The sequence below is a fragment of the Haemorhous mexicanus genome, chromosome 11 (assembly GCF_027477595.1).
Source record: "Haemorhous mexicanus isolate bHaeMex1 chromosome 11, bHaeMex1.pri, whole genome shotgun sequence".
Taxonomy (NCBI): domain Eukaryota; kingdom Metazoa; phylum Chordata; class Aves; order Passeriformes; family Fringillidae; genus Haemorhous; species Haemorhous mexicanus.
Genome location: NC_082351.1, coordinates 3490432 through 3516825, shown reverse-complemented (window position 1 = coordinate 3516825; position 26394 = coordinate 3490432). Strand labels below are relative to the sequence as shown.

General features: G+C 50.5%; 1 protein-coding gene across 3 annotated transcripts in view; it reads right to left on the bottom strand.

Moving 5' to 3' along the window:
- IQSEC1 (IQ motif and Sec7 domain ArfGEF 1) overlaps window positions 1–13329 on the bottom strand; it is a 287396-nt gene extending 274067 nt beyond the window's left edge. The window contains exon 1 of one of the 3 annotated variants that reach the window (XM_059856069.1): window positions 12987–13329. In XM_059856069.1, coding sequence (XP_059712052.1) covers window positions 12987–13252 — 266 coding nt within the window. In that variant the 5' untranslated portion in view covers window positions 13253–13329. The remainder of the gene's footprint in view (window positions 1–12986) is intronic. The other 2 variants (XM_059856074.1, XM_059856070.1) reach the window with 2 other exon arrangements.
- Between the last annotated feature and the right edge of the window lie 13065 nt (window positions 13330–26394).

Sequence of the window (26394 nt, the reverse complement as noted above, 5' to 3'; positions counted from 1 at the left end):
AAGCTCAGTGCTGGGAAGCACTTTGCTTGAGAAGTTACATAACTCTGCAATGTGTGTTAAAGAATTCTCCTTTCTTGCTTTCAGAGCAAGCAGGAGAGAGGGCAGAGAACCCTCATTCCCCTGAGCAGGAGCTCTGATCAGATGCATTTGGGTGGAGATCAGATCACTGGAGGAAGTTGCCAGATGGGTGAAAAAAAGGCAAGTGAAGAAAACAAAAATTAAAAAAAAAATCACTGCCAGCACATAAAAATGCCCTGTGAGATGAGAGCCTGGTATCTATTTTGGAGCACCAATAGCAGCAGCAGGCTCTCAGTGATGAGTTCCAAGACAGGAACATTTCTACCACCCTAAAGTTGTCACTATGTTGAAGGAGAGCAGAGAGTAGGGAAAACCACACAAACCACGAGGTTCTCTGTGCTTTTCCAAGGACTCTTGGCTTCCTCTAAGGCATGAATCCCCCAGGAGACCCTGAGGTGTCCCTGATCCCCTTGGACAGCCCTGAGCCCTGCCCAGGCTCCAGCACACCCTGCTGAGGGATGTGTGCTCACACACCGAGCAGCTCCTGAGCTCATCTCTGCAGCCCCCAGAGCTCCCCCAGACCTGCCCCAGGTCCAGGGGGACACAGGGACACTCCACAGGGAGCACAGCCTGCAGGGATCCCCTGGGTGGCCTTCACACTCTCTGAACAGAGAGAGTCATAATTCCTTCTCTCAGGTTTTTCCCAGAGAAGCACAGAGATCAAAACAATTCTTATCTCATTTACTGCGCCCGTGTTTTGGAACATGCAGAATGTGTTTGAAGATTATTTACCTGAAGGAATCTGCTTGATTGGATTCTAGTGTGAGTGTTTTGTTTTCCAGACCAATCTCTGCAAGCCGTGTCCTGAGGTCGGTCAGGAGACAATCAGGAGATTTGGTTTTCAGTGCTTGTGCAGTTTCAGTTTAGATGTAGTGTAATATAGTATAAAAAATATAGTATAACAAAGTAATTAATTAGCCTTCTGATATCCTGGAGTCCTCCTCATCATCATTCCCTGGTAATCCCATCCCCCTGGTCCTGGCAGCCTGAGGCTGCAGCCACCACCACCCCCCTCAATGCTGCACAGGACTGCACTGCTGCAGCACTTGTGCACGACCAAAACCCACTTAACCACTGTGCTCTGAAGAGATTTCAGCAGATCTCCTTTTTAGGATTAAAAGCAACCTGTGCTGCTCAACACAGAATCCAGATCCAAGCCCAACCATTCTCTTTTTAAGCACCAAAGGCCAGGAAATTTGTAAGGCACAACCCTGGCAACTGAGGAAAGCAGGAGCAGAAATTAATGTCCCTGCCTCCCTCCTTCAGTTCCAGCAACCTGCACGCCAGGCTCTGATTAAATATTAAACCAGCACTAAGGTGAGCTCCATCTACCACAGGACATGGTCACAGGAGCCTGGCATGGGCCTGGCAAGCTGCATGCCACTTGAAATAAATATGAGCAGGAAGATCTCTTGACCTTTGATTCAAGAGGTTTCTCCTAGCTTATGTGAAGTAGTTTCTATCACCCTTTTAGAATTCCCTTGCAACACAAGCCAGGAGCAGCTATTGAATTCCATGCACAGTCTCTGATCACTGCCTTCAAAGTTTTCCTCCCAAGCCATTGGGAAAAAAGGTCACAGGTAAGTTCCTTCACTCCTGATGCTCCTCCCTTCCACACCTGGCACTTTCATCTCCAAACACTTGCCTGGCACAGCCCAAACACAGCCCAGTGGGCAGGGGGAGTGCTCCATGTCAGCACTAACTCTGTAGAGCACCGGTGTCACAACCTCAGCAAACCTGAAATAAAGAGAGCTTCCTCCCTTCCTGAAAGGCAAAGTCATTCTCCCAGCCCTTGAGAACCCCAAGCACTCAAGAAGTGGTGGACTCAATTAAAAGCTTAAAATAGAACCAAGCCTGAAAGCTGAACATAGATTTTTTCCTTATTCAAATCTAGCTGGATCATTTGCATTAGATCCCAGCCCCCCCTTGCACAGCAGGCCCTCACTCTCTGGGTCTCCATCAGGGAGATCAGCACCAGGAAAGGCTGTGCTAAATGAAGAGGAAAATCCTACAGGAAGGAGCCATGGGAAGGGTCAGACATCCCCACTTTACTTCCTGTAATGAGAAGCTGCTCCCCTCTGTGGCGTTGCACACCCAGGAAATGAGCATGAATTGAGATACAAGAGGATAGAGGCTATTTCTGCCTTTAAAGAGATCAGGACAGAGGTTTGATTTTAGCAGTGAATTTTACCAAGAGTCACACTGAGGGTTTGAGAATGCCCACCCACAGTCCTGCCTAGGTGAAGCAGAGAGCCAGGCAGGATGAACAGACTAAAGCAATGTCCTTTGGAGTGCACTCAGCTTCTCCAGCTTGAAACAAAATCAAATTCTTCTTCTGCCGTGGGCTGCACAAAAAGATGGAATGCAAGGAAAAGTCAAAATACACCTATTCTCCACAACACAGAGCCATTAATCAGAACTCCCAGCAGCAAATAAAGCCCCCAGAGGATATTCCTACAACTGTGAGTTCCCTCTTTGCTGTCACTACAAGGACTTTCCACACAAACAGCCCAACCTGCTCTCAAAGGACACCACAGCACGAGCTGGAGAAAGGCAGCCTAAAACACAGAGCACACCCACCCCAGGTCATGGAGCCACTGGATCCTGGGAGCCAAGAATTTAAACTAATGATCCGTCAGGGTGCTTTGGGTTTGAACAACAATGCTTAAATTTCCAGAGGAACACCTGCCTGCCTCCCAAGGCAGCCATGAGGGGAACAAAGGAGCATCAAGCAGAATGTTTCTGAGCCAGCTCCTGCTCTGAATTCCCTGGCAGAAGGAAGATGAAGGGCCAGGGGAGCAGCAAGGATGGAGAAGAAGGATGGCTCAGGGCTCTGCAATCCCCTGAGGTCCCTTCCAAAGCCAGCACAGCACAAGGTCCCAGCTGCACCACAGGAGGGGAATCCCACCTGCAGCCTGCCCTGGGCAGGGGACTCAGGGCAGCTCACATCCCTGCACTGCCCTGGACCTTCCCCTTCAATTCCCTGCTCTGAGCACCAGCTCCAGCACAGCACTGAGGAGAGCATCCCCAGAGCAGACCTGGCAAACAACACCTGCAACAGCTCTGGGTGCACCCAAAGGCTCAGTGCTCTGCCTGTCCTGCCAAGAAACCATGCTAGGAGAACATTGTTATCTACCACAATCCATTACAAGTGGGTTTGCTTTCTTATCATTTGTCAAAAAACAAAAAAATCACCTTAATTCTAGTGAAATATAACTTTCTAAATTCAGAAAACCATACCAAGAGATCAAAGCTGCAGATTGATGGGATCTGAACTGGAAGCCAATCGTTTGTCTGAAATGACTCACATGCATCCCTGACATTTTGCTGTATTTCCAGGACCATTAATAGCACACAGAAGACAAACAAACAAGATTTTATACTCCCCACGTGTGAGCAGAGAACCATCACATTCACAGAAAAACAAAATGTTGCTGCAGTGAACCTCTGAAACTGAGGCAACCTGGACCAGTCAAGCACAGAGAGGTTGTGCCCACCTCACATTAAAGGATTTACTCACATTAAAGTGTCCATTTCTTACCTGTACCCAGCCCCAGCAAGGCACTGAGCTCTGCTGACCCAAACGTGCTGTTCAGCTCTGCCCAGCCCCAGCGTTCCCCTGAGCACTGAGCTCCCACCAGCTCCTCCTGGGACACTCACCTGCAGGCACTCAGGTCCCACTGCCACCTCCCTAGTGAAGGTACCACTCAGAGCTGTGTTTCATTAACTCAGTGATTACCAACTCTGGTAGTTGAGATGCAGTCAGAACTTCAGAGAGGTGATTCTTTGGTTACACAAGAGCTGAGTGGCCTCAGCCCCCTCCTTGTCCCAGGTGACCAGCTATGTTTCCTTCTGCACAGGGCCCACGTTTTCCCAACCATTCCCTTTATCACTGACATTCCTGTAGAAGTTTACTTGTTGTCCTCGATGTCCCTGGGCAGATTTAACTCCACCAGGGCTTCAGATTCCCCAACAGAATCCCTGAGGACAATCTCCCTGTGCTCACCCACAGCTCCATGTTCCATGCCCAAAAGGAGCAATTAAAGCTCCTGAGTCAACTGCAGTCACTGTGAGCCAGAAGAAATCCAGCAAAGATGGAAAACCCTGACAAACATCAACTGCCAGCTGCATGCAAACCCTGCAGAAGGCCAGGAGATTGTTTCCCCACCTTCCCCTGCTGCTTTCTTTGCCTCATCACAGAATGAAGTGAATTCACACTTAGTAAATCTGAATTGCTGTGCTGCAGTTACAGATGTATGACATGCATGCCTTTGTCTCCATTTGTGTTTGCCGGGGAAGTCTGACTAGAAATCTTATTAACATGCAAATAATGTATATTATATTTCAATCAGTCGCTATAGAGAGCTACTCATAGCAGCATTTTTCTTATCTAGCACAGCAGTAGCACTCTCTCTACTCAGACACCTCGCAGCAGAATAATTCCTTTCCTGCGAACGTTCTAAAACGGCACCACTTGAAAAGAAAGTTTCCCTCGGCACTTCAAGACAAAACTTCGCTCATGAATCTTCAGCTGCGCTCGCAGCAGCCCTTCCGCCGTCTGGGGAGACGCAGAGGAGCGGAGGTGGTGCCGTTGGAAACAGTCCCACGCTCCAGATGTGCCTCTGCAGCTGAGCAGGGAGAGCGGAGCCAGCAGAGGGAGCACGGCCCGGGAGCGGGATGGGGACAGGAATGGGAATGGGGACAGGATGGGAATGGGGACAGGGATGGGGATGGGGACGGGATCGGGATGGGGAGGGATGGGGACCGGGATGGGGGAGGGATGGAGATGGGGACCGGGATGGGGATGGGGATGGGGGAGGGATGGAGATGGGGACTGGGATGGGGATGGGGATCGGGATGGGGATGGGGATCGGGATGGGGAGGGATGGAGATGGGGACTGGGATGGGGACCGGGATGGGGATGGGGATCGGGATGGGGACGGGATCGGGATGGGGACAGGATCGGGATGGGGAGGGATGGAGGCTCCCCCAGGGTCACAGCTCCACACCTGACAGGACCCAACAGCCGGGAGTAAAACCCGCGAGTCGGGGATTCAGGTTCTGCTGGGAAAACTGCTCTGTTCTGCAGCGCTTCACCCTCTTCAAATATTTTGGCCACTTCGGAGCAGAGTCAGCTCTGGAGCCAGGCTGGGAGTGCTGGGGGTGCTCACCTGGAGAGGAGAAGGCTCCAGGGAGAGCTCAGAGCCCCTTGCAGGGCCTGAAGGGGCTCCAGGAGAGCTGGAGAGGGACTGGGGACAAGGGATGGAGGGACAGGACACAGGGAATGGCTCCCAGTGCCAGAGGGCAGGGATGGATGGGATATTAAGAGGGAATTCCTGCCTGTAAGAGTAAACAGGCCCTGGCACAGGGTACCCAGAACAGCTGGGGCTTCCCCTGGATCCCTGGCAGTGCCCAAGGCCAGGCTGGACAGGGCTTAGAGCAGCCTGGGACAGTGGGAGGCGTCCCTGCCATGGCAGGGGTGGAATGGGATGATTTATGGTCCCTTCCAACCCAAACCAGCCTGGGATTGATTCTCTGATTTTAACATTGTTAGTTTTTCCTGCCACAAACCACACAAACAACATCATTAAACTCAAACAAGTTGGTTTAGAGCCACGAGGGCACCCAGGATTTTTAGAGGCTTGTTTGTCTCAAGTGTGCCGCTCAACACAACAATTTCTCAGCCCAGCTGAGCAGCCCATTAGGAGAAGATCATTAACTCTGACTTGCCCAGCTGTAAAAGAGCCATCAGTCCCCCTGCTCCTTGTGCCAAGGGCGAGAACAGGGCAGCAGGAGGGACTGAGAGACACCTCCTGCTCCTGCTCCTGCTCCTGTCCTCAACCACAGGGCAATGACCATTAACAGCAATTCCTACCCACATTTCTGGGCAGCAAAACCAGCATCTCCCATTGCAGCACAGTAGCTACAACAGCTGAGAATTCCAGTGTTTTAAGAAATGCTGTGAAGGATCTGGAGAGGAATTCCTAGGAAGGAATGTGGGGAAAGAGCTGCCCAGGGACAGGTACCCAGCAGCCAGCAGGATGCACCATCACATCCATCTCTTCAAACCACACTGCTCTGCTGCACCAGAGCCTGCTCACACTGTCTCCAGTTCTACAATTCTACAATTCTGCTGAGAAAAACAGTGCAATTAGGCAGGGACATAGGCAGAAAGGAATTATGACAACCTCATTCACAGGCTCGCTGAGCTAAGATGAAAGGCAGGAGTGCCGGCAGGTACAGCCTGAAAGTATCTGCAGGCTGCAAAACACACCAAAAAAAAGGTGCAATTAACATAATAGAGAGGGCCTGAGTCGGAATGAAGGGATCAAATTAGAATAATGCAAGTGTAGGCTGCACATCAGGAATTACTTCTGACCTGCAAAATCCACTTACCTAAGCAGCTTCCCACACACCTCCTTGGGGCCTGGGCTGGCATGGCATGGCATGGCATGGCATGACCTCCCTGCACCTGCACGCAGGAGTCTGGGGCAGATCACATGGAACAAACCCACTGGTACAGGCTGCCTGCTCTGGGGCAGCTCTGCCCAGACTGGGGAGGGCAACCCCAGCTGAGCCCCCAAACTGGGGAGGGCAACCCAGCTGAGCCCCCAAACTGGGGAGGGCAACCCTAGCTGAGTCCCCAGACTGGGGGCTGTGATCCCAGCTGAGCCATGAACTCCAGGCACACTCAGTGCACTGTGATGCTCTGTGGGTCTGCAGCACAGCACAGCCACCAAAGTGAGCAGTGTCAAGCAGGGGCTGCTCCTCCTGCCCTTCAGAAATCCCTGGAGGAAGGCACAGCCTCTGCACTCCCTCTGGGCTCAGCTCAGCACCACTGACCAGCACATCAACAGCCAACTTCTTCTGCTGGGTCTAAAAAAGCACATGAAGCTCTTTGAGATGCCGCTGGCAAGAAGGATTTAAGAATTTACTATTTCAGTGTTAATAATTTAGTCCTCTATCAGTATGCTGTAGGAAAACACCTTGAAATGCCTGGCTCTTTTCCTTTCAGAGCTTCTGTGATCTGCCCTCAAATCAGCTCTTCCTGAAGACACTTTTTGGGGCGTGCTGTGTTTTGCTTCAGGTTTTCAAAAGAGCTGCAACTGATTTTTTTTTTGCCAGAACACACCTTCCCCCTAAGGACTGGAGGAGCCTTGTCCTCCTAAGCAAACAAGCAGGGCAAGGAGGCTGCAGGTTCAGAAATGTGCATGTCTGTTCTTCAGCTGCTCCCCAAGGTTTGTCACTTGGAGTGGACAAAGCTCAGCATCCCTCACATCCCTCACCCAGCAGGAAGCTCAGAAGCAACACTGACTTTTAGGGCTGACCCCAAAAACATTTCCCGATGCACCAACCCAAACCTGCCAAGTTCTGAGGAGCCAAGGACAGACCAAGGTGCTGCAGTGAGAGCTTCCTTCCCCAGCGCCTTCCTGGTCCTCTGGCTGCTGTGGTTTCTGGTAAAACCCAGCAGAGACTGGTACTACAGAGCAGGAGAGGCCTTCCCTTGCCCTCCTTGGGTGGGCACAGCCAGCAGTGCCCTGCTGGAGCTCCACACCTGTGTGTGCACAGAGCAGCAGATCCAGGCTGGCCTGGAGGGAGGGCTTGGAGAGAGGGAAGGGAGGTTCAGACCTGGCCCTGAGAAATCACAGCAGCTCTCAGGGGCTCACCAGGCCCCAGCATCCATGCATATTGCCAGATCTTTTCCAGAAGTGCATCTCTGGAAGTGCTTTTCAGTTTCCTCGAGAGTGAATTCATAAGGAAGGCCATCAAAGCAGCAAGGAGCACAAAAATGCACTTTGTTCTTAAAGTTCAGAGCACAACTGCAAAGTTGGGAGGCTCAAAAGCTGTGCTCTGTGTCAGCACAACAAAAAGCTTCCTCAGAGGAGGATTCCACATCCAGTGAGTCCTGGCAATTCTTTGGCACTGCCCTGCTCTAAACGGGACGTGTTTACTTCAAGTTGCAAAACCATCTTTAAAGCTATTGTGTTACAGGATGGGTTACTTTCTGCTACACTGGTTTTTCTCTCCCAAAACAACACTCTATTTCTGCTGTTCTTTTTCTGGACCACGTTCTCCCTACCCTTCTGACTTCCCAGGAACTTTATTGATAACCAGCACTCTGCTCTGTCATCCCTGTGCTCCTGGCACCCCCTCCCTGCCTTGGTTTATTGATTATACAGCAGACATCAGCTTGCAAATGAATTTGTCTTTATGTGTTATCATTTAGCTTAATGTTTAGCAGATATTAAGTACCAGAATTTGCCAATATTTCAGAGATCCAAAATAATTTAGCTGAGTTTACTTAGCAGGTTCACATCTTCTTACACATCCTCACACTATTGATTTCCTGCAGCCTGCCAGCACCACAAATGCCTGTTCTAAGGGATACTCACTCCTGTGCTGCTGTCCAAATCACGATAATGACCCCAAAATGAGGGCTTCAAAAGCAAAAGCACTCCCTTCAGTATGAAACCCTCACACTCAGGGCTCAGCAGTCCCACTGTTCCAGTTATGGACTGAAAATGAAGCAAACAGGGTTCTTTTAAGTTATTTGGAGGTGCAAGGTTCTGCCCGAAGCTGGAATCACACCATCCCTGCCTGCTACAGGGCTGACAGGACACAGAGCACCCTGCAGGAATAACCTGCTCACCCTGGACACAACCTGTGCTTCCCACATGGATGCATTCCTCACCAGCTGAGCCAGACAAACACACAAGGGCGCACCCCTGGTAAGAACTGCCCTGGCACTGCAGACTTCCAGCCACAAACCACACTTCCCCAGCAGCTGCTGGACAAACAGGAGGCAGCAGCAGCGCTTTGTCTCCATCCCTCCTGCCAAGGAGGCAGGGAAGGCAGAAGCTGCCCAAGCGAGAGGCTGCTGGAGCAGCCGCTGGGTACCTCCACTGGAGCACACAAACACAAACACGCTGCTGCTCGAGCGCGGCGCGGGAGGGAGATGGGATTTACGTCATTCCCACAGCCTGTCTCAGCAAAGGACATCTCTGCAGGGAGAGAAAACAAGCTGGTCTGTACACTAATGCAATGTCTGCCCTGCTGCTGAGGCTGTGCAGGGCAGCTCAGCCACAGGCCAAGTCACAAGCTGGTTTATGTAGGGCACAAGGAGCCTTCACATGTGACTGTCGCCAGAGCAACAACTTCAGCTGCTCCCAGCACACCTCGGGACCTCAGCGTCTCCCAGACACTCTAGGGGTGTCTCACAGCTCCAATCCGGGGCTGCCGTGGCCCAGAGAACAGAACCAGACCCAGATTCATTTAAAAATAATAAGCCAGGCCAGGTGCAGAAGTCAGACTGAGCTGCAAACACAGCCCCTTCCTTCAGACTGTTCTGTCTTAGCAGACAGCTCTGCTCTGCCTCCTGCTCTCCTCTCACCAGGCACCTCCTCCGTGGAAAAGCAGCACAGTTTTTAACTTGATTAGGGTAAGCACAAACATCCCTCCCTAAGCTGAGAGGGGCCAGTGTTGAGTTCTCAGACACACCAAGCTATCCTTGTAGAGATGTGAGAAAATGCAGTGCATTTGGGTTTACACCCCAAAAAAAAGTGCATTATTGAATTACACCGAGGAGCTGAGCCCTAGAGGCTCTTGCTGCTTCTCAAACATTAAATGAAATGGATTCATTCAAAATTAGTCTTATGCAACTCAGAGTTAAACACCTTAATGAGTTAAACACCTATTGTTATCTTCCTCATGCTGATTCATCACGTCTAACAAAGCCTCCTTACCAACATTTCTCATTTCCACCGGTGCATTTTAATGCTGATTTGCTCTCAGCAAATCATTGTAAAATCCGTGAGCCTGCCCCCAAAAGTTTTTTGGTCTGTCCTTGTGGGATAAGCAGCACACCTGCACCTGCTCACCCAGCCCTCTGCTCCTCCCTCCCTTCTTCCATCAGCAAATGGCACAAAAGAAACTTTTTTCCCACTCTGGGATTTTCTGGAAGTGCATACACCAGCTTATATTTATATATTTATATGCATAGTATTCGACTGAGTTTCTTTCTTCCAGAAGTCTGTCTCAGGGCTCATTAACAGTTCCCCTCCTCACAAGCTACAGAATTTCTATAACTACAACAGCTTTTCCAAATTATTTCAGCAGCCTTCACCTGTATATTCCTTCCATTGTAAGAACTGAAAACTTTTAGGACTTGTGGGGATTTTGTTGTTTAGGTTGTCAGGTTTCTTTACTATCTTTCATTAAGACCCAACCACAGCCATATTATCTCACATAACTTTTCCATGCTTCCTTTTATGCAAGTTAACCACATCTGGCAACATGGGACCCCTGTCAGGGAGCCACAGCCTCCTCACACAGGTAGAGCTGTGCAGGACAGGAGTCTAAGCAGTTTAGAAAAGTTGCTCAAGTCAAGGTACAAGACAATTTCTAAAAGCTTTGGTATTTGACTTAGAGAAGCCCAATTTCCTTTAAAAATGATTCCATTATTTTTAGCTTTGAAGTACAAAAGTGTCAGGAGGAGCAGTGGTCACTGCCCATTTCAGCATCACCGGCACCTGACTCTGAACTTAGCGAACAAGGGATCCTCATGCCCACCCACACATCCCCAAGGTGAATGAGACAATTAGGTCAGAGGAAACTGAGGCTGAGCTCCTGAGAGCAGAGCTCCAGACCCCTGGAACCTGCAAGCTGGGCTCCTGGGAAGCTGAGGGAGAAGCCTTTAAAACAAGGGCATTATTCTCTATTTTCCAAGCTGGAGACTTCCTCCATCTTTTGCATCCAGCCAGAGAATAAAGGGATGCCATGAGTGGCTCCTGCCCCTGCTCTGGACAGCGTGGGGCCTCAGCAGCCACAGCCCCTGTGCCAGGCCCACGGGTGTGACACAGCCACCCAGACAGGGCCACCTGCAGAGAAGAAGGGGCTCCCTCCCCTCGGAGAACAATTTTGGGGGAGGAGAGGGGACAACAGGACTGCTCAGCTGAAAGTAGCCCTGAGGCTGTGGCTCCCCAGGCAGGCACGTGGGCCAAGGGCCCGGCCAGATGCACAGGGCTGGCTCCCAGCTCCCCACTAAGCCCCCAGGCTATGCCTCAAAGCAATACAACTCTGCCATAAATATCCCAGATTAATTCTGATCCCAGCATCAAATCCACTTAAGAGACTTAAAAGCCTCTGAGTGCCCAGAGCTGCCTGCCCAAGGAGGGCTCTGCAAATGAGTCCTGAGCTGCAGAGCAGAAATATTATCAAACAAGGCAAGCCATTTGTACAATTTTTGGTAATGTCGTTTACAAGAGACAAATGGGACAAGATAGCTGAGTTGACATCTTGTACTACAAGCACAGCCACAAAATCCTTGGGTACTGGACATGGAGGCACAGGATAGGATTAGTGTAAATATTCCATGTTTTCTGGAAACACCTCTTTCTCCTTAAGGGATTGATTGAATGACTGATTGATTGAATGATTGATTGATAAATTACAGCATGCTCTCCAGTTTATTAAAGGAGCTATTTACTTTCAGAGAGACATCTCTGTTTATAAAAAAGACTAAAGTGATTACCCCAGCATCACAGGAAAAGAAGCCCTGTTATCACTGACAGCAAGAAGGGCACTGGGGAGGCAGAGCCACTTCCCTTCCCAGTCTGCTCCCCTGGCCAGGGGCAAGGCTTGGGAGCAGGAGCAGGCAAAGGGGACACTGAGGGACCAGAGACCCTTCTGAAGCCTCCACAGCAGCACTCAGCAAACGCTGCTTTGGAGCGCCAGCACCGCCGACTCGGAGCGCAGCAGCGGCGGCAGCAGCACTTCCACCGTGCCGGCGGGAGCTCCCGGGACATCCCTGCCCGACACCGCTCTCCAGAGGGCGATGCTGCCGAGCCCAGCGGAGCTGCCCGAGCCGCTGCCCCGGGCCCCGGCAGCCCCCGAGCGAGCGAGCGAGCGGCGCCTCCCGCAGCGGGACGGACACCCCGGGCACCCCGCACGGTGCGGGGCTCGCCCTCGCTCAGGCGATGCCGTATCCGCATCCCGGGGCTGGCGGCGGCCGGGAGCCGTCGCGTCTGTATTTATAAACCGGAGGAATTTGAGCGCAGCGGATCACAATCAGCCCATTGTGCTGTGTCAAGCAGCGAAGTGGGCTCGTAATCCCATGCATGCTTTTCCCACTCCGCTCCGGGAAAGCCAAGCCTTAAATACTTTTCCAGAAGTAAAAACGCGCCGGGAAAGCGCCGACCTTAGTTCTTGCTATTCCCGAATCCCTGCTGCTTCGGAACGGCGCAACTAAGCGGCTTTCGCAGCGCTGGGGAAACGCAGACGATTAATTACAGCTTAGAGAGGCTGGAATAGATGCGGCGGCCGAGAGCGAAGGCGGCCCGAACGGGGCGAGCTGGCGCTGGCCCGGGCCAGCCCGCCGGTGGCGAGCGGCCAATGTTTACTGACCCCTGGCCGGGTCACTTTCGATAGCGGCCGGAGCCGCGGGGCATCTCCCGGGGGACGGGCGGCTCCCCCCGCCGGGTACCCCCGCTCCCCGCGGCGCTCGGACCGGCACCGAACGCGCTCCGGGGAGAAGGGCAGGGGTCGCCCCGCTGCTCCCAGCGCCCTGCGACCGCGGCTCTGCCCGGGGCATCCCCCGAGCGCCGCGGGCGGCAGCGGCCGCAGGGACGGCCGTGGGCACGGCCGGCGGGGCAGCCGGGGAGCCCCGGCTCAAAACCCCCCGGGACCCCGGCCAGGGAGCGAGTGAGACACGGGCACCGAGGCTGGGGCCACCCATCCGCAGCCCATTGCTGTCCCCCGAGCCGCCCGGGCTCGCCCCGGGGCACACCCCGCAGGAAGTCCCGCTGCTGCCAGCCTCGGGCGGCCGAAGGCGGCAGGGGAAAGGGAAGGGAAACCCCGCTAGGGAAACCCCCTGCGCGAAAAAGGGGCAAAGAAAGGCGGACAGCGCTTACTTCTCGTGCCTGGCGTTCTCCTGGATGGCGCTCAGCACCCCCGGGGGCACGGGGGGGACGCCCTGCTGGAGCCGGCATGTGGCCAGGTGCCGGTGATGCTCGTCCTGCAGGCAGGCGTTTTCGTGGTACAACTTGGCCACTTGCTGCTCCAGCTCGTCTATCCTCCGCTTCTGCTTCTCCAGCAGCTCCTGCTGCGTCTCGATAATCTTGTTCAGCTCCTTCAGGTACTCGGCCGCCTTGCTGGGGTTCTCGGCGGGGCTCTCCATGGCCGCCCCGCACCTCCGCGGCGCGGGGGAGGGGGGGGCAGGCGCCGGCCAGCGCGCTCCGCTGGCAACTTAAGCGAGAGGGGAGGGATAAATAGCCCGGCGGGGAGCGGCGCCCCGCGGCCCCGCGCGTCCCCTCCTAGAGCCTCGGCTGCCCGGGCGGGCGGCGGCCCCGCGCCGCCATTGCTGCCGCTCGGCCCCCGCCGCCGAGCGAGGGCAGGGCCGCCGGCCGGGGGAGCCGGAGCCGCCGCCGGAGCCGCCCGGAGCCGCCCGGGCCCCGGTGCGCGGGCGCACGGCGCTGTCCCTGAGCCCGTCCCGCCCTGCCCGCGCCGCAGCCGGGCTCGCCCGTCGCCTGGCAGCGCCCGCGCCCCCGCCGCGCTCGGAGCCGGGCATGGGCAGGGGCGCGGGCCGTCCCTGCGCCGAGCCCGCCGCTCCCCGCCTCCCCCGCCGCCGCCGGGATGCGCTTAAGTAACGGCAGCCGCTCCTCCGGGGGGCCGGCGGGGGCTCGGCAAGCGCCCCATCCGCGCACCGCATCCCCAGCTCTGCATCCCATCCCCACATGTCATTCCTGTATCCCTTCCCCACATCTCATCCCTGTATCCCATCCCCATATCCCATCCCGGTATCCCATCTCCACATCCCATCCCCGCATCCCATCCCCACGCCCTATCCTGCGCGGCTCCGGCCCCGTTCCCCTCGGCGGGAGAGCCCCGGGAGAGGTGCGGGAGCGCTCTCGGGAGCGGGGCCCCGGGGCGGCGCGGGGAGCAGCGCGCTGTGCGCGGAGGCGGGCGGGGACCCGGCCTGCGAGACCGGGGCCGTCCCCGCCACAGCTGGGGAGCGGGCTCCCGTGGCGGGGGTGGCAGCGGGGGTGGCCCCCCGAGCCGGGCGCCCCAGCAGCACGCCCCAAGTCAGGCAGCAGAGCCCTCCGCCTCTCCCATTAGCAGCCCTGGCGTTAAAACCTCTGTTGGTGGAACGCTGCTTCCCGCTAAGGCTGCATCAAGCCAAGAAAAGTTGCTGAGGTTTTGGGTTCTGTATCATCCCAAGTGTGTGTTGGGAATGCTTGTGAGAACCGGGAGTAGGAAAGGGAAACGGGGAGATACTGCAGGAAGAAGATAGGAAGCTGAAGACATAATTTTTCTCCTCCCTTCCTCTTCATGTCTCCTTTTTTACCCCCTAATTTTTCTAACTCTTCTTTCCATTTTTCCACTTTCAAGTTCACAATTAATAAAATTTTCTTAGAGGGGTTGTTCTGCTGTCACTGACGCCCCGACCCTTCGTGGTGGAGTCTGTTCTTCCTCGCCTCTGCCAGGACGCGCCTTTGCTTCAGGAGCGCGGCCGGTGCCGCAGGGCGAGGGGCTCCGCTCCCGGGGAGCTGCGGGCTCCGCCTCGAACCCTTCGGTGCTCGGCAGGGCTGCGAACGGAGCTCCCAAGCACAGGCTAGCTGTCCCAGCTGCTGTCCCTGTCCCCTGCCTCCCGCAGTCACCAGGGGAAAAGGGGCGTGAGGGGAGGCTGCAGCCACAGCCAGACCCGTCTAGCAGCGCCCAGGGCCACTCGGGCTTCAGGCAGAAATAACTTCCTGGCAAAACTTACTTTTGCTCTGACACGAGTGCACGAAGGACTGCTGTGACTGTCGAGGTGACTGAAGCACGAAAGACTAATTTCCAGTCCTGGTGGGGATCCTGACTTCACAGACACATCTTTAGCTGCTCTCTGAAGAGACCAAGCCTCCTTCCCAGGAACTTATTAGTATTTCTCTGTAGAATTCTTGAAAATATTTCTTTCCCTAATACTGTTCATTCAGAATGTATTTGCTAAGGTGCAGTTTGCTCTGCTCTGTGAGGAAAGAAATGCCTATCACGGTATCTCACTGAGGCAACCTGCACAGTAGCAGGCAGCCAGAGTATTTGTCTGGTGTTAAATCAAAAAATAAATAAAGCAAGTGAACTGGTTTCTTATATGCAAAATAAACTGCAAAGTAAGACACTTAAAACTTATTAAAGGATGTGCAGACAATAAAAGCTTATTAAGCGTTTCACAGCAAGGACAGTGGAAGTGGAGCAACACAGCTCCTGCAGCGAGATCTGTTTGAAGCGCCCCTTTTTGGGCAGAAATTCCTGAGTTCACAGGACCCGTGAGCACTGCTAGGGAGGCAGGAGCCGCGTTAAGCTGAGAATTTTCTGCTCTCTTGTCCCGCGAGCAGGGTAAAGGCTCCATCCCCGCCCGGAGAGCTGTGCTCGGCTCGGCCGCCGGGCGGGGGCGATGGCTCCGGCCGGGACCCGCTGCTCCCTCCGGGGGCTCTGCCGGACTTGGGGGCTTTCCCGGAGGGTCACACCAACCTCACCTGCCCGGCTGCTTTCCCACACAGGACATGGAGCAAATCAAACCTGCTGGGAGTCCTCTCCACAGGAAACCATGAATTAGCCTGAAAAGTACATTAAACCCTGAGACATGCCCTGGGGCTGGCACCTGGAGCCTGCAGCATGTTCTGGATGTTGCTGCTGCTCAGCACTGAAAGAGGGAGGAGGACTCTGTGCCTCAGGGATCGTCTGTGCCCCTCCAAAAGCCTGTATGCTCCACCAGGCTCCGTGAATTAACAAGGAGAGGTAAACTTAGAAGATAAGCATATTCATAGAATCAATAATATATTCACTCTCTATCTGTGGAGACACAGATTGTAAAAGCAGATCCAGCTTGTTCAGATTTGCTCAGTTAGAAAATTAAGTGACATCAAGCCTAACCTTTTAAAATATGAAAATCATCAAAATAACATTCTTATTACTTGCTAACATCCTACCTCAGACAGTCCCTTTCCATAAGCTACACAGCACATGGTTAATTCTTGCCTGGGAAAGTGCCAGGGAAGATTTAAATATGAAAGGGAACGTTGCTCATTCAGTAAGTAGGATTCTCTTACTCATTTATTATTGGCAAGAGAGAAATCACAGAGATGTTGGGGCTGGAAGGGACCTCTGGAGGTCATCCAGTACAACTTCCCTGCTAAAGTACCCCATTACCCTTTGGGAAAATCTTAAAGTGTCTCGAGTTTTGGTATTTTCTGGCAAATCAATACCCTGCAGAGGATCCTTTTTGAGTGTGCAGGGTCTGGTCCAGACTCAGAGTCGCATCCCTGATGCTCACAGGCTCTTGTGCTGTTTGATGCCCACCAGAGATCAGGCACAATCCTGGTCCTTGAGCTGCCGGAGCTCAAGGAGGGTTTGGACAAGGCTCTCAGGGATGCCCAAGGTGGGATTGTTGGGGTGTCTGTGCAGGGCCAGGGGCTGGGCTGGGCTGGGCTGGCTGATCCCTGGGGGTCCCTTCCTGTTCTGTGTTTGCCTGTCCTGTTCTGAGAGCCTGGCTCTTGGACTCACTGCCCAGTTTGGGTGGATTGTCAGAGTTAAATTTATGGTTCTGTGTAGAGGCTGAGCACGAAATGTCACTGTTTCACAAATGGCTTGGTGTGGCTAATAATGCCATGGGTGAGCAAACAGCTGAAATAATTTTTTCAAAGGAAGATAAGAGCAGGAAAAAGCCTGTGATACATATTTTTCTATGTAAAATTAATTAGGCCAGTGTAATATTAAAAAAACAAGAATCCAGAAGTCATGCAGTGATTTGTGCTCAATCCTAACTCTGCCCTCCATCCCTCTCTTTTAACAGTCTCTTCGAAGCCTCTTCTTTCTTGGTTGCATTTCTCTCCTAGTTCCCCCTCAGCCCCCTTAAATCTCTGCCTCACTTCTTGGTTCTGCTGCTGTGTTTAGACACTGAGGAATTTTATCCTGCTGTTCAAGTTTATCCTGTTGTTAGAATTTATATGTAGGTCAAAGAACTCACAAATGGATGAGGGTGGAGGGACCTCAAAGCCCATCCAGTGCCATCCCTGCCATGGCAGGGACACCTGCCACTGTCCCAGGCTGCTCCAAGCCCTGTCCAGCCTGGCCTTGGGCACTGCCAGGGATCCAGGAACAGCCCCAGCTGCTCTGGGCACCCTGTGCCAGGGCCTGCCCACCCTCCCAGCCAGGAATTCCTTCCTAACATCCCATCCCAATGTCTCCTCTTTCAGTGTCAGGTCCAGGCCCCCTTCCCACCCTCTATTTAACATGTGTGTCCCCTCCTGGTGTCCCAAGGCAGGACAAAAGTCCTGCTCTCATTCTGAGTGCTCTCCACACACCCAGCAGTGCCTGCTCCTCTCCAGTGGATCAGCTGGATAACACCAGGAAAAACAACATTCTGGGGCCTGTTTGCTGCACTCTTTGGAGGTTCCTGGGGGAAAGAAGGAAATAGGAATCCCACTGCTGACCAGGACCACGGCCCCCATAAACCAATAATGCCTGGGAGATGAGACCTGACTCTCAGGGATTAAATAAGAAAAAGGAGAAAGCACAGCCATAAGGACCTGAAATCTTTTAGGAACTGTGATGTTTCTGGTTTTTTCTCTCTCCTGGTTAAATATAACCCACTTCTAAGACCTGATATCTTATTTCTCTTAACAGTTTATTTGATTTCTACTTAAAGGCATGAAGCTTCCTCATGCCTTTTCCTACCCCAAATCCTTTTCATTATAATCTCTTGTAAAATATTATCATATTACACTTTTTTCTTAGTTAAATGGAATGCATTTGGGCTTGATCTATGTACCTCAACCCCTCCTCTAAAAAGGGAGAATACCTGGCCAACTGTCAGGAGTCTCCTGGCTTGCTCCACCCCACAGTGCCTGTCTGGCTTGGATGGCACTTGGAGAATTAGGCTGTTCTTACCCTGACCAGCTCCTAAAGCATTTGAAATATCCCAAGCTAAGCATGGCAAAATTACAGGCCATATTTTAAGGTATCTTCACAAGGCAGTAGAAAGTTCAATTTTAATTTTCCAAGTCTGATCCTGAGTGGACTGATCATTATTGTTTGTAGGAATGGCCTTTTGATTTATGAAAGAAATTATAAATTGGCTCCTCCAGGTTCTGTATCTGTATCTGGAGGTTTGCCTGCAAAGTGTGGTCCAGAACTAATCCATCTAAGTGTGCAGCTTTAACCAAGCCTTCATTCTAATGAGCCTTTGATAAAAGATTTCCTTTGTGCTTTTGTTGGTTTCTGTGATTTCTGCCTCCATATCTTGTTTTGGTAAGTGATATCAGGGAATGTTAGCAGGCAAAAACCAAATGTGTCCTCTTGTGCAAAGTCCTTGGGAAAGGACTGTGTCCTTGTGTCCTGGAAAATAAAACGCACTGTTAATGTAAGGTATCAAGCAACCCAAACATAAAAGTGATAATTTAACAGGGATAAATAACAATGATATCAACACATCCCTAATATAAAAGGGACAAATTAGCAAGGGGGAAAGAGGAAACTTTGCTTCTCTGGGGAAAGAGGAAAACTCAGTGCTGGGTTTTAAAGGGCATGCTGGAATGGCTCCCAGCTGTCCCTGGGGAGTGGCAAGTGGCAGTGACACCAAGGGCAGAGCTCACACAGGACCTGGCTGATACTCTGGGCTCTGGGGCTCTCCAGAGGGAAATCAAACAAGAACAGAAGAAATTCTGCCATGAAATTGGGAAGTAATTTTATAAAAGGGACTAAATGGAACTTATAATTCTAATTTAGCAATAAAGAAATTGAAATTTGGAGTATGGTGTTAATTGAAGTTATTTTATAAATGGTGCAGAAAATTTTTTCTTGGGGCTTGAGCTGAGATTGAAGCCAAACCAGAGTTGGAATCAAGGACACCTTTTATGAACACATCATATTTTAAGTTGTGGGATAAACTGTGACTGGAGGAGATTAATTCTTGCTGTGGTACCAAGTACCTGGGGCAAGAGCAGAAAAAGCCAGAAGAAAACATTTCCCATCCCATAAAGGTGAAAAGCACAGGGACAAAAACCACAACCTTGGCATCAGGGTGGGAATCTGAATCCTGGAAGAGGAAAGGAAACAAATAAACCCCTCCCAAAATACAGCTTCAGAAACTCCCTGAAAGCAAGGAGAAGTACCAATGCTAAACGAGCTGATTCCATGTCTTGTCACCACTCCTTGTGGTTCCACGATTTCATTGCAGTGTGCTCCTTTTGTGAGCTTATAAAGCAATAAATTATCAAATAGCAGCATTTCAGTAGAAAATAAAAACCCAAACCAAAGTTTTCATCAAGTCATTTCTGAACAAAAACTTAATAAACAAACTTGCTCATGGAAATCAGAGGGTTTTGTGTGTGTTTTGTTGGATTTTAAAACATCATTTAAAGGATTAATTACCTAGGCTGCCAAAGTTGCCCACTATTTTCCATTTTAAGATGTTTTATCCCATTTTGATTCCATACATTTCCATTCTAATATTTTTCTGGGCTTTAATTGGTCAGAGTCAGTTTTTCCATGCTTACCATATCCATGCTTAGACTGAATTATCTTGGCAAATTTCAGCAAACGCTGCTTTTCAGAATAAGATTATGAGGAAACATGAAAATCAGATCATATTCCATTCCTTTTTAAACATCCATGGGAACAGAAATTAGAGAAAGGTCAGACTAAGCAACTGTGATAAAGTACAAAGTCTTCAGAAATACAGATTTCTTTTCATAGAATCATGGGATATTTCAGAGAATCTCCTGAGCTGGGAGGGAGTCACAGTTCACTGCTGGCTCTGCTCAGACTCCCCAGCAATCCCACCCTGTGCATCCCTGAGAGTGTTATCCAAGTTCTGCCACTGGCAGTTTAAGTTGGACACCTCCACTGGTAAAAGGGATTTTTATCATTAATTTCTTGTTCTCTTTTCACCTCTGTAACTGGCATGTTGCTCCCAAGAATGCCAGGAACAGAAAGTCACTTGGATGGCACAGCAATATTTTTTACATTAGGAAAATAATTCTGCCTTCCAAGAGAAGTTTAAAATAAAAAAAAAATTTAAAAAAAAGGTGAGACATCCTGAAAAATCAGTATCTAATCATAATTCCAGCATGTATCCTGTTCATTCCATCTGAATCCAAGGGGTAAAATCACAGTTTGAAAGCAGGGCACACCATACTGTGTATGTCTTTGTCATCAACAAAACTTGAAGGAAAAATATCCTATTTTACTCATTTCACATGAACTGCAGCAGCCTATACCTTCTGCAGACTTGGGTTCCCCACCTTTCCTGCACCCAGACCACCTTTTATTGTATATATTTCTATGGTTTTAATGGTGATGTGGAGCATTTCATCAATTTTTCCAATTGTGCAGCACCCCCAGGACAGCTGCACTATCTGCTGATGAGATCAGCACACAAAAATACAACATTTTAGTGTATCATAGCAGGTAGAAAAGGGCAATGTTAATTCAGGCAGTCATTAACTAAAACAGGGCATGAGCTAATAAAGTTGTGCAATGATTAAAGGGGTATATTTTTGATTCTGTGGTCATTAAGGTATATTTGTACCAGTGCAATTAGAGCAGCCCAGGTTTGCTCTGACTCACTGTTTTTATCAGTCTGCAGTTGTTCAGATTTCCACCATATCCTTTTGTTCTTGAGAGAAACCTGTAATATATCACTCTCTATATAAATATACACGTGTGAAGAGAAGGAGAAATAACATTTCATTTGTACAAAAGGAGGAAAAAAATCACCCCCCAGCTTTATCGCTGACAACAGCTGAGGGAAATTTAAGTTCTTTCATTTTATTTGCAGCAAGGCTTAAAAATAGACTTGCAAATTCAGACTGGAAACTCTTCTATCCTTTTCCAAAAAAGAAAAGCACATCACAAAATGGACAAATCAATTCCAATTGCTTCTTGCCCAAAGAAACAGCACTAAACCTCAAGGTGTCTCAGGTAAAGATTCCAAATCAGGAAATGAAAAGCTGAACAAGAAAACGCTGAGGTCAGGCAGGCTCAGCCCTTCCTTATCGCTTTTTTATCCCTTCTCTTTCATGCTGCTGGGAGGCACATGGAGGGATGGGAGGTGCTGGATCATTAGGAACAGTCTGTATTTACAATTTCAGCCTGGGAGCCTCAGCCAGCCCTTTGGAGCTGCCCTGGTGTGTGCTGCTCCAGCCTCTTCCCTCCTTGGCAGCCCCAGAGCCAGGAGTTCAGCTCTGCTCAGCTGGGGAAGTTGAAGGGTAACATGGTCATTTCTGTCCAAGCTTACACGAAAAAAAGTGTTTGCCACATCCTGATTGCCAAATATTGCCTTTTTTCTGGTCTTGCACAAGGAAGGGCAGTGAAATGCTGTGAACAGTGGGGGAATCCAGCCCACGGGGATGCTGGCCTTATGGAGAATGTAGCTCTGGTTGCACATTTCCTGTTACTATTAAAAGCTCACAATTAAAATGCTCCCATGGACGTGGTGCAACCCCAGCCTCTTGGTGGTTGGTCATACAAACAGAGCTCTTGCTGTGAGCTGAGGTTTCACTTGGATCAGAACTCCTGAAAAGCATTGATCCCACTCTCTTTAGAAGTGCAGTAACTTCTGGAAGCTTTTCCAGTTGAAATGCTAAAAAAAAAAAAAAAGAAAATAAGAAAAAAAAGTACTTGCTTTTGGAAGCTTTGGGATTCTCTCAAGAGGAGGCTTCATCACAGCCTATAAAATATGTTCTAGGGAATGACAAAGCAGCATGGCAGCAAAGTGCTCAGTGAACACTTTGGAGGGGGATTGCAGACTGGCAGAGGGAACAGTTTTCTAAGCCAGGATCTTCCAGAACTGACCCTGCCAATGAGTAGCTTCAGGCAAAAGCAACTTGATTCACTCTAAAGATGAACTGGAATTCTACTCGAAAGGAAAAATGAAAAGGGAAAGTGCTGCTGCTACAAAGAAGAGATGGAGATGTAAGTTCTGGAAATGCAGCACAGAAAGAAGGAGCTTCATTTTTCATGAGTCTCTTTGTACATGTTCCTTTGTCAGAATTAATCTGTGTGATTTATCCAGAATAATGATCTGAACCAGCCCTGAGAGCAGCAAAGTGTTAATCAGCTCTTTAGAGCCTTCCCCTTGGGCAGGCCCTGAGAACACAGGGAGAAACTCCAGATCAAACAAGTCCTTAGCACGAATGACAAATGCAGCTTATTCCCAGTCCCTTGGAGGTTGTAGACTTGTTAAAAACATGGAATGGGCTAACTGGGAGCTGGTGACAAACTGCTGAGGGCTCCCCCGAACCCCAGCTCTGTGAGGGAGTCCCCAAACCCCAGCTCTGTGAAGGCTCCCCCGAACCCCAGCTCTGTGAGGGAGTCCCCAAACCCCAGCTCTGTGAGAGCTCCCCCGAACCCCAGCTCTGTGAGGGAGTCCCCAAACCCCAGCTCTGTGAGGGAGTCCCCAAACCCCAGCTCTGTGAAGGCTCCCCCGAACCCCAGCTCTGTGAGGGAGTCCCCAAACCCCAGCTCTGTGAGAGCTCCCCCGAACCCCAGCTCTCTGAGGGCTCCCCCGAACCCCAGCTCTCTCTCTCTGAGGGTTCCCCTGAACGCCAGCTCTGTGAGGTCTCCCCCAAACCCCAGCTCTCTGAGGGCTCCCCTGAACCCCAGCTCTGTGAAGGCTCCCCCAAACCCCAGCTCTCTGAGGGCTCCCCCAAACCCCAGCTCTCTCTCTCTGAAGGCTCCCCCAAACCCCAGCTCTCTGAGGAGCTCACTCCAGGAGGTTTCCCGAGGAACAGCAGCACACAGAGACAGACTGCCGTGCTCGGGCCCCTCAGCTGCCGGATCTGTGAGGTTTGTGCGGCTCTGGCCGCCTTGGGGAGGATCCCTGAGAGGCCACACACCGCGGGAGGAGGGCACAGAAATGCAGGGCCTGGGAGCGTCCTCCATCCCAGTCAGGCAGAAGCTGTGGAAATGATTGTTTGCGAAATCCAGGGCAGCAAAGGTCCATAAGGGCCCAGATATTAGGGAAGAAGGGAATGGGATCCATCTGTGTTTTCAGCCAGGACCAAACCCCAGCAAACCTGCAGGATCTGACCTGCGGGGGATTCCTCCCTTCATGTGTGGGCCCCTCCGTGTTTGTGGCACTGCAGGGCTCAGCCCCAAAGAGAGGGCTTGGACAGAAGAATTGTCCTGGCTTTAAAAACCTCTGTCCCACCCTTCTGAGTGAGTATTGATTCCATTTTCTTCATAAGAGTTTTGATCCTCGAGCTGCTCAAGACATTTTCTTTTGTCTGTGTGGACAAAAAAAGTGAATTTCTATCTTCAGAAATGCCTTCTTAGCAGAGAAGGTGCAGTTTAAATTATGTGATAAATCTGATCCATTCCCACATGGAAAAGCTAATCCTGATCCCCATATAAAGCCTTTCTGAGCTCTGTGTTCCACTGAGCTCTGTGTTCCACTGCCCCATGTAATCAATAAGTATCCTCTGTATCTTGAATTAATTCATGTCAGTAGCTCTTTACTGAAGCACACAAGTGGCACTAATCAAATACTTTGGGGTGAGTGATCTTGAAACCTATCTTTGAGGAATTCTGTGGCAGGGCTGGGAACTGGGAACTTGGTTTTACTGTCAGTGATCCTGCATGTTAAAGTCTTTTACTGCATTTACTTGCTGAGTTACTACAGGGAAAAGATGCATTATTAATGTTTGGCTCTGCCTTTCACCTGAAAAAGATATTTTCCAAAAAGGAATGTAAAGAGAAGATCTCATAATTGTATTACTGTATTTGTATTACTCAGATCTGTTGAGGAACATAGTTCTGCCATTACTTCAATGGCCTGGAAAGACTTTCCCATTGCAAAAAAATTCACTTTGCAGCTACATTTTCTCAAAAACTGGCTGTCAGAAAGTCATCCCTGTGTCAGTTCTGTGTTTGATGCTGGCTATAAGCTGACAGTTGAAATAGATCTTGAGGAATTTCTGATGTCGAATGAAATAAATGCATCCTTGGAAACAAAAAGGGCTTTCAAAAAGGTGCAGCTATGACTGGGAGCAGATTTCAACTCATTCTTTTTTGGCTTCTGTCATTGTCTGTTGGGTTTTTTTCCCCTTTAATCTCCCAGAATTTCTGCCACTGCTTTTGCCACGCTTGCTACGAGGGCGAGCGTGGAGCATTTCCCCAAAACAAACAGGCTCCAAAGCAAAAGCAGAGCTCAGGAAATCACACAGGCCTTTGCCCAGGTGTTCATTCCCATTTCAGAGAGCTCCTGAAAAAAGAGATGTATCTCTGTCATATTCAAACTCAGAAATGAAGCAGACAAAGCCTCATTCTGCTTGCTGCAACCACAGCTGTAACCCAGCAAGAGATTTTTTTTCTCCTTTATTTTTTCTTTTTCCTTCCCTTCTGCCCCTCTCCCCCCTCCCTCTTCCTTCTTCATTCCCTTCTCCCCTTTCTTCTTCCCACTTTTATTTATTTTTAATTTTCCCTTTTATTTTGCATCAGAAAGGTGGTGATGACATCATTCATCAAGATTGCACTTCAGAGCAGTTACAGAACCTTGTGAACTCAAGGTCAGTAAAACTGTAATTCAGACACTCTGCTCTTCATCTTGCTCTGTTTGGTGCAAAATTAGGAAGAATTCTTGACAAGGTCTGCACACCCATAGAATTCCTTCTCAGCTGATGACAGGGAATGTGCTGCTGATGAAGCACTGCATATCAGCTCTCACAGCATCCAACTGGCAAAGAAAGCAGGCCCTTGTTATGCAAAATCCTTGTTTGTAAACAGTGTTCTGCCTTTAAATTTATTTTAATGCTCTGCCTTGGAGAGCTCCTGCACTGATTTTCCCAACAGAATCCACCACAAGGGCCATCTGGTGGCAGCAGCACATTGAATCTGCACAAAACCTGGCAGGGAGTGATCCAGGGGTAAATTTCCAGCAGAATGCAAAGGGCTCGAACCCTGCACTTTTCTGAAGGAGATATGTGCTGTAACAGACTCTAGGTTGGAAAAATTCCCACAAACTTGGAGGGAAAAGATAACTTGTTCTGTGGCTGTCATCCCAAGATGAATGTCAGTACAGATATTAGAATGTAATAATTTTCTATTTTATATTAAAAATTTAAATTGTTTCCCTTCCTGTCCCTGTCCCTGAGCTGTCCCCATTCAGGGATTTTTGCTAATGGACTCCTCAGTGCCTCTTTTCAGGGAGGAACATCTTTCCTTACTAAAGGGAAAACACCCAGGACTGCATTGCACTGCTCAGTGCTGTAGAGAGTCTCATTTGGTACCCACAGCTTTTTACAGATACCCAAAACCTTCAGGTTTGGGAGCCAAGACTTTAATAAATTTCATGCTTGAATCATCAATGCTTTACAATTATGAAAAATCCTTGGGGAGAACTATTTGAGATTCAGTCTCTCAAGGTAAATGTAAAACTTTTTCCCTGGGGATATTTACCTGGGGTATTTTGGCCTGTGCCTGTGCACATCTGGCAATGGAGTTTCCTGCAGTGAGGTAAATTTGGGGTGGTATCAGTGAGGTGGATCTCAGACACAAGTTCCATGTTCTTTTCTTAGCACTGGGGGGATGCTCAGGCTGGGGCACACAGATGCTGTGTGGCAGCCTTTCATCTGTTCCCAGATCCCTTCAGGAGGAGAGCACTGGATGATCAGCAGGATTTGCTTTCTCCCTGTCTCTGGAAGGCAGCTCTCGAGGCAGAGGTGCTGACTCAGGAGCAGTGTTTGGTGTGGGGTTACAGCTCTCAGAGGAGCTGCCTCAGTCCTGTGAGAGCTCTTCTGATACACAGACCCCCCTGAAATCATCCCAGCAAAGCACTCTGGGTCACTCAGCAACGCCCCATGGAGAAGATAACCTCATTTTGGATTGAAAACCTCCTGTTCTGGCTGGAAACATTTCAGTCTGCACAGCCAGCATTCAGCCTATTCCATCCAGCAGCTTTTCCTTAGGCAGAGTGACTGCTGGTGTCACTACCAAGCTGTGTCACACCAAGCTGTGTCACCTGCCCTGTGTCTGTCCCTGCTCTGCACAGGGGTCCCAGCCATGGGCTTGGTGCTCTGAAGCCACCTGAGTTCCCGGGGCTGACCCCTGTGCCACACCAGAGATTCACCCCACCCCACCAGTTTGTCACTGGGGGGACCAGGGGACCCCTTCCAGCCATGCCCACCCTGGGGCTGTGCTCCCGACTGCTCAGGACAATGTGCAGTTGTATCCCAGTCTGCCAGCTGTGTGCCTGGCCCCAGCCCCAGGTGATATTAACTTCCAGATTTGCACACCATGGTACAAAGCAAAAGTGGCTCAGAACATTTGTGTCTGGCCCAA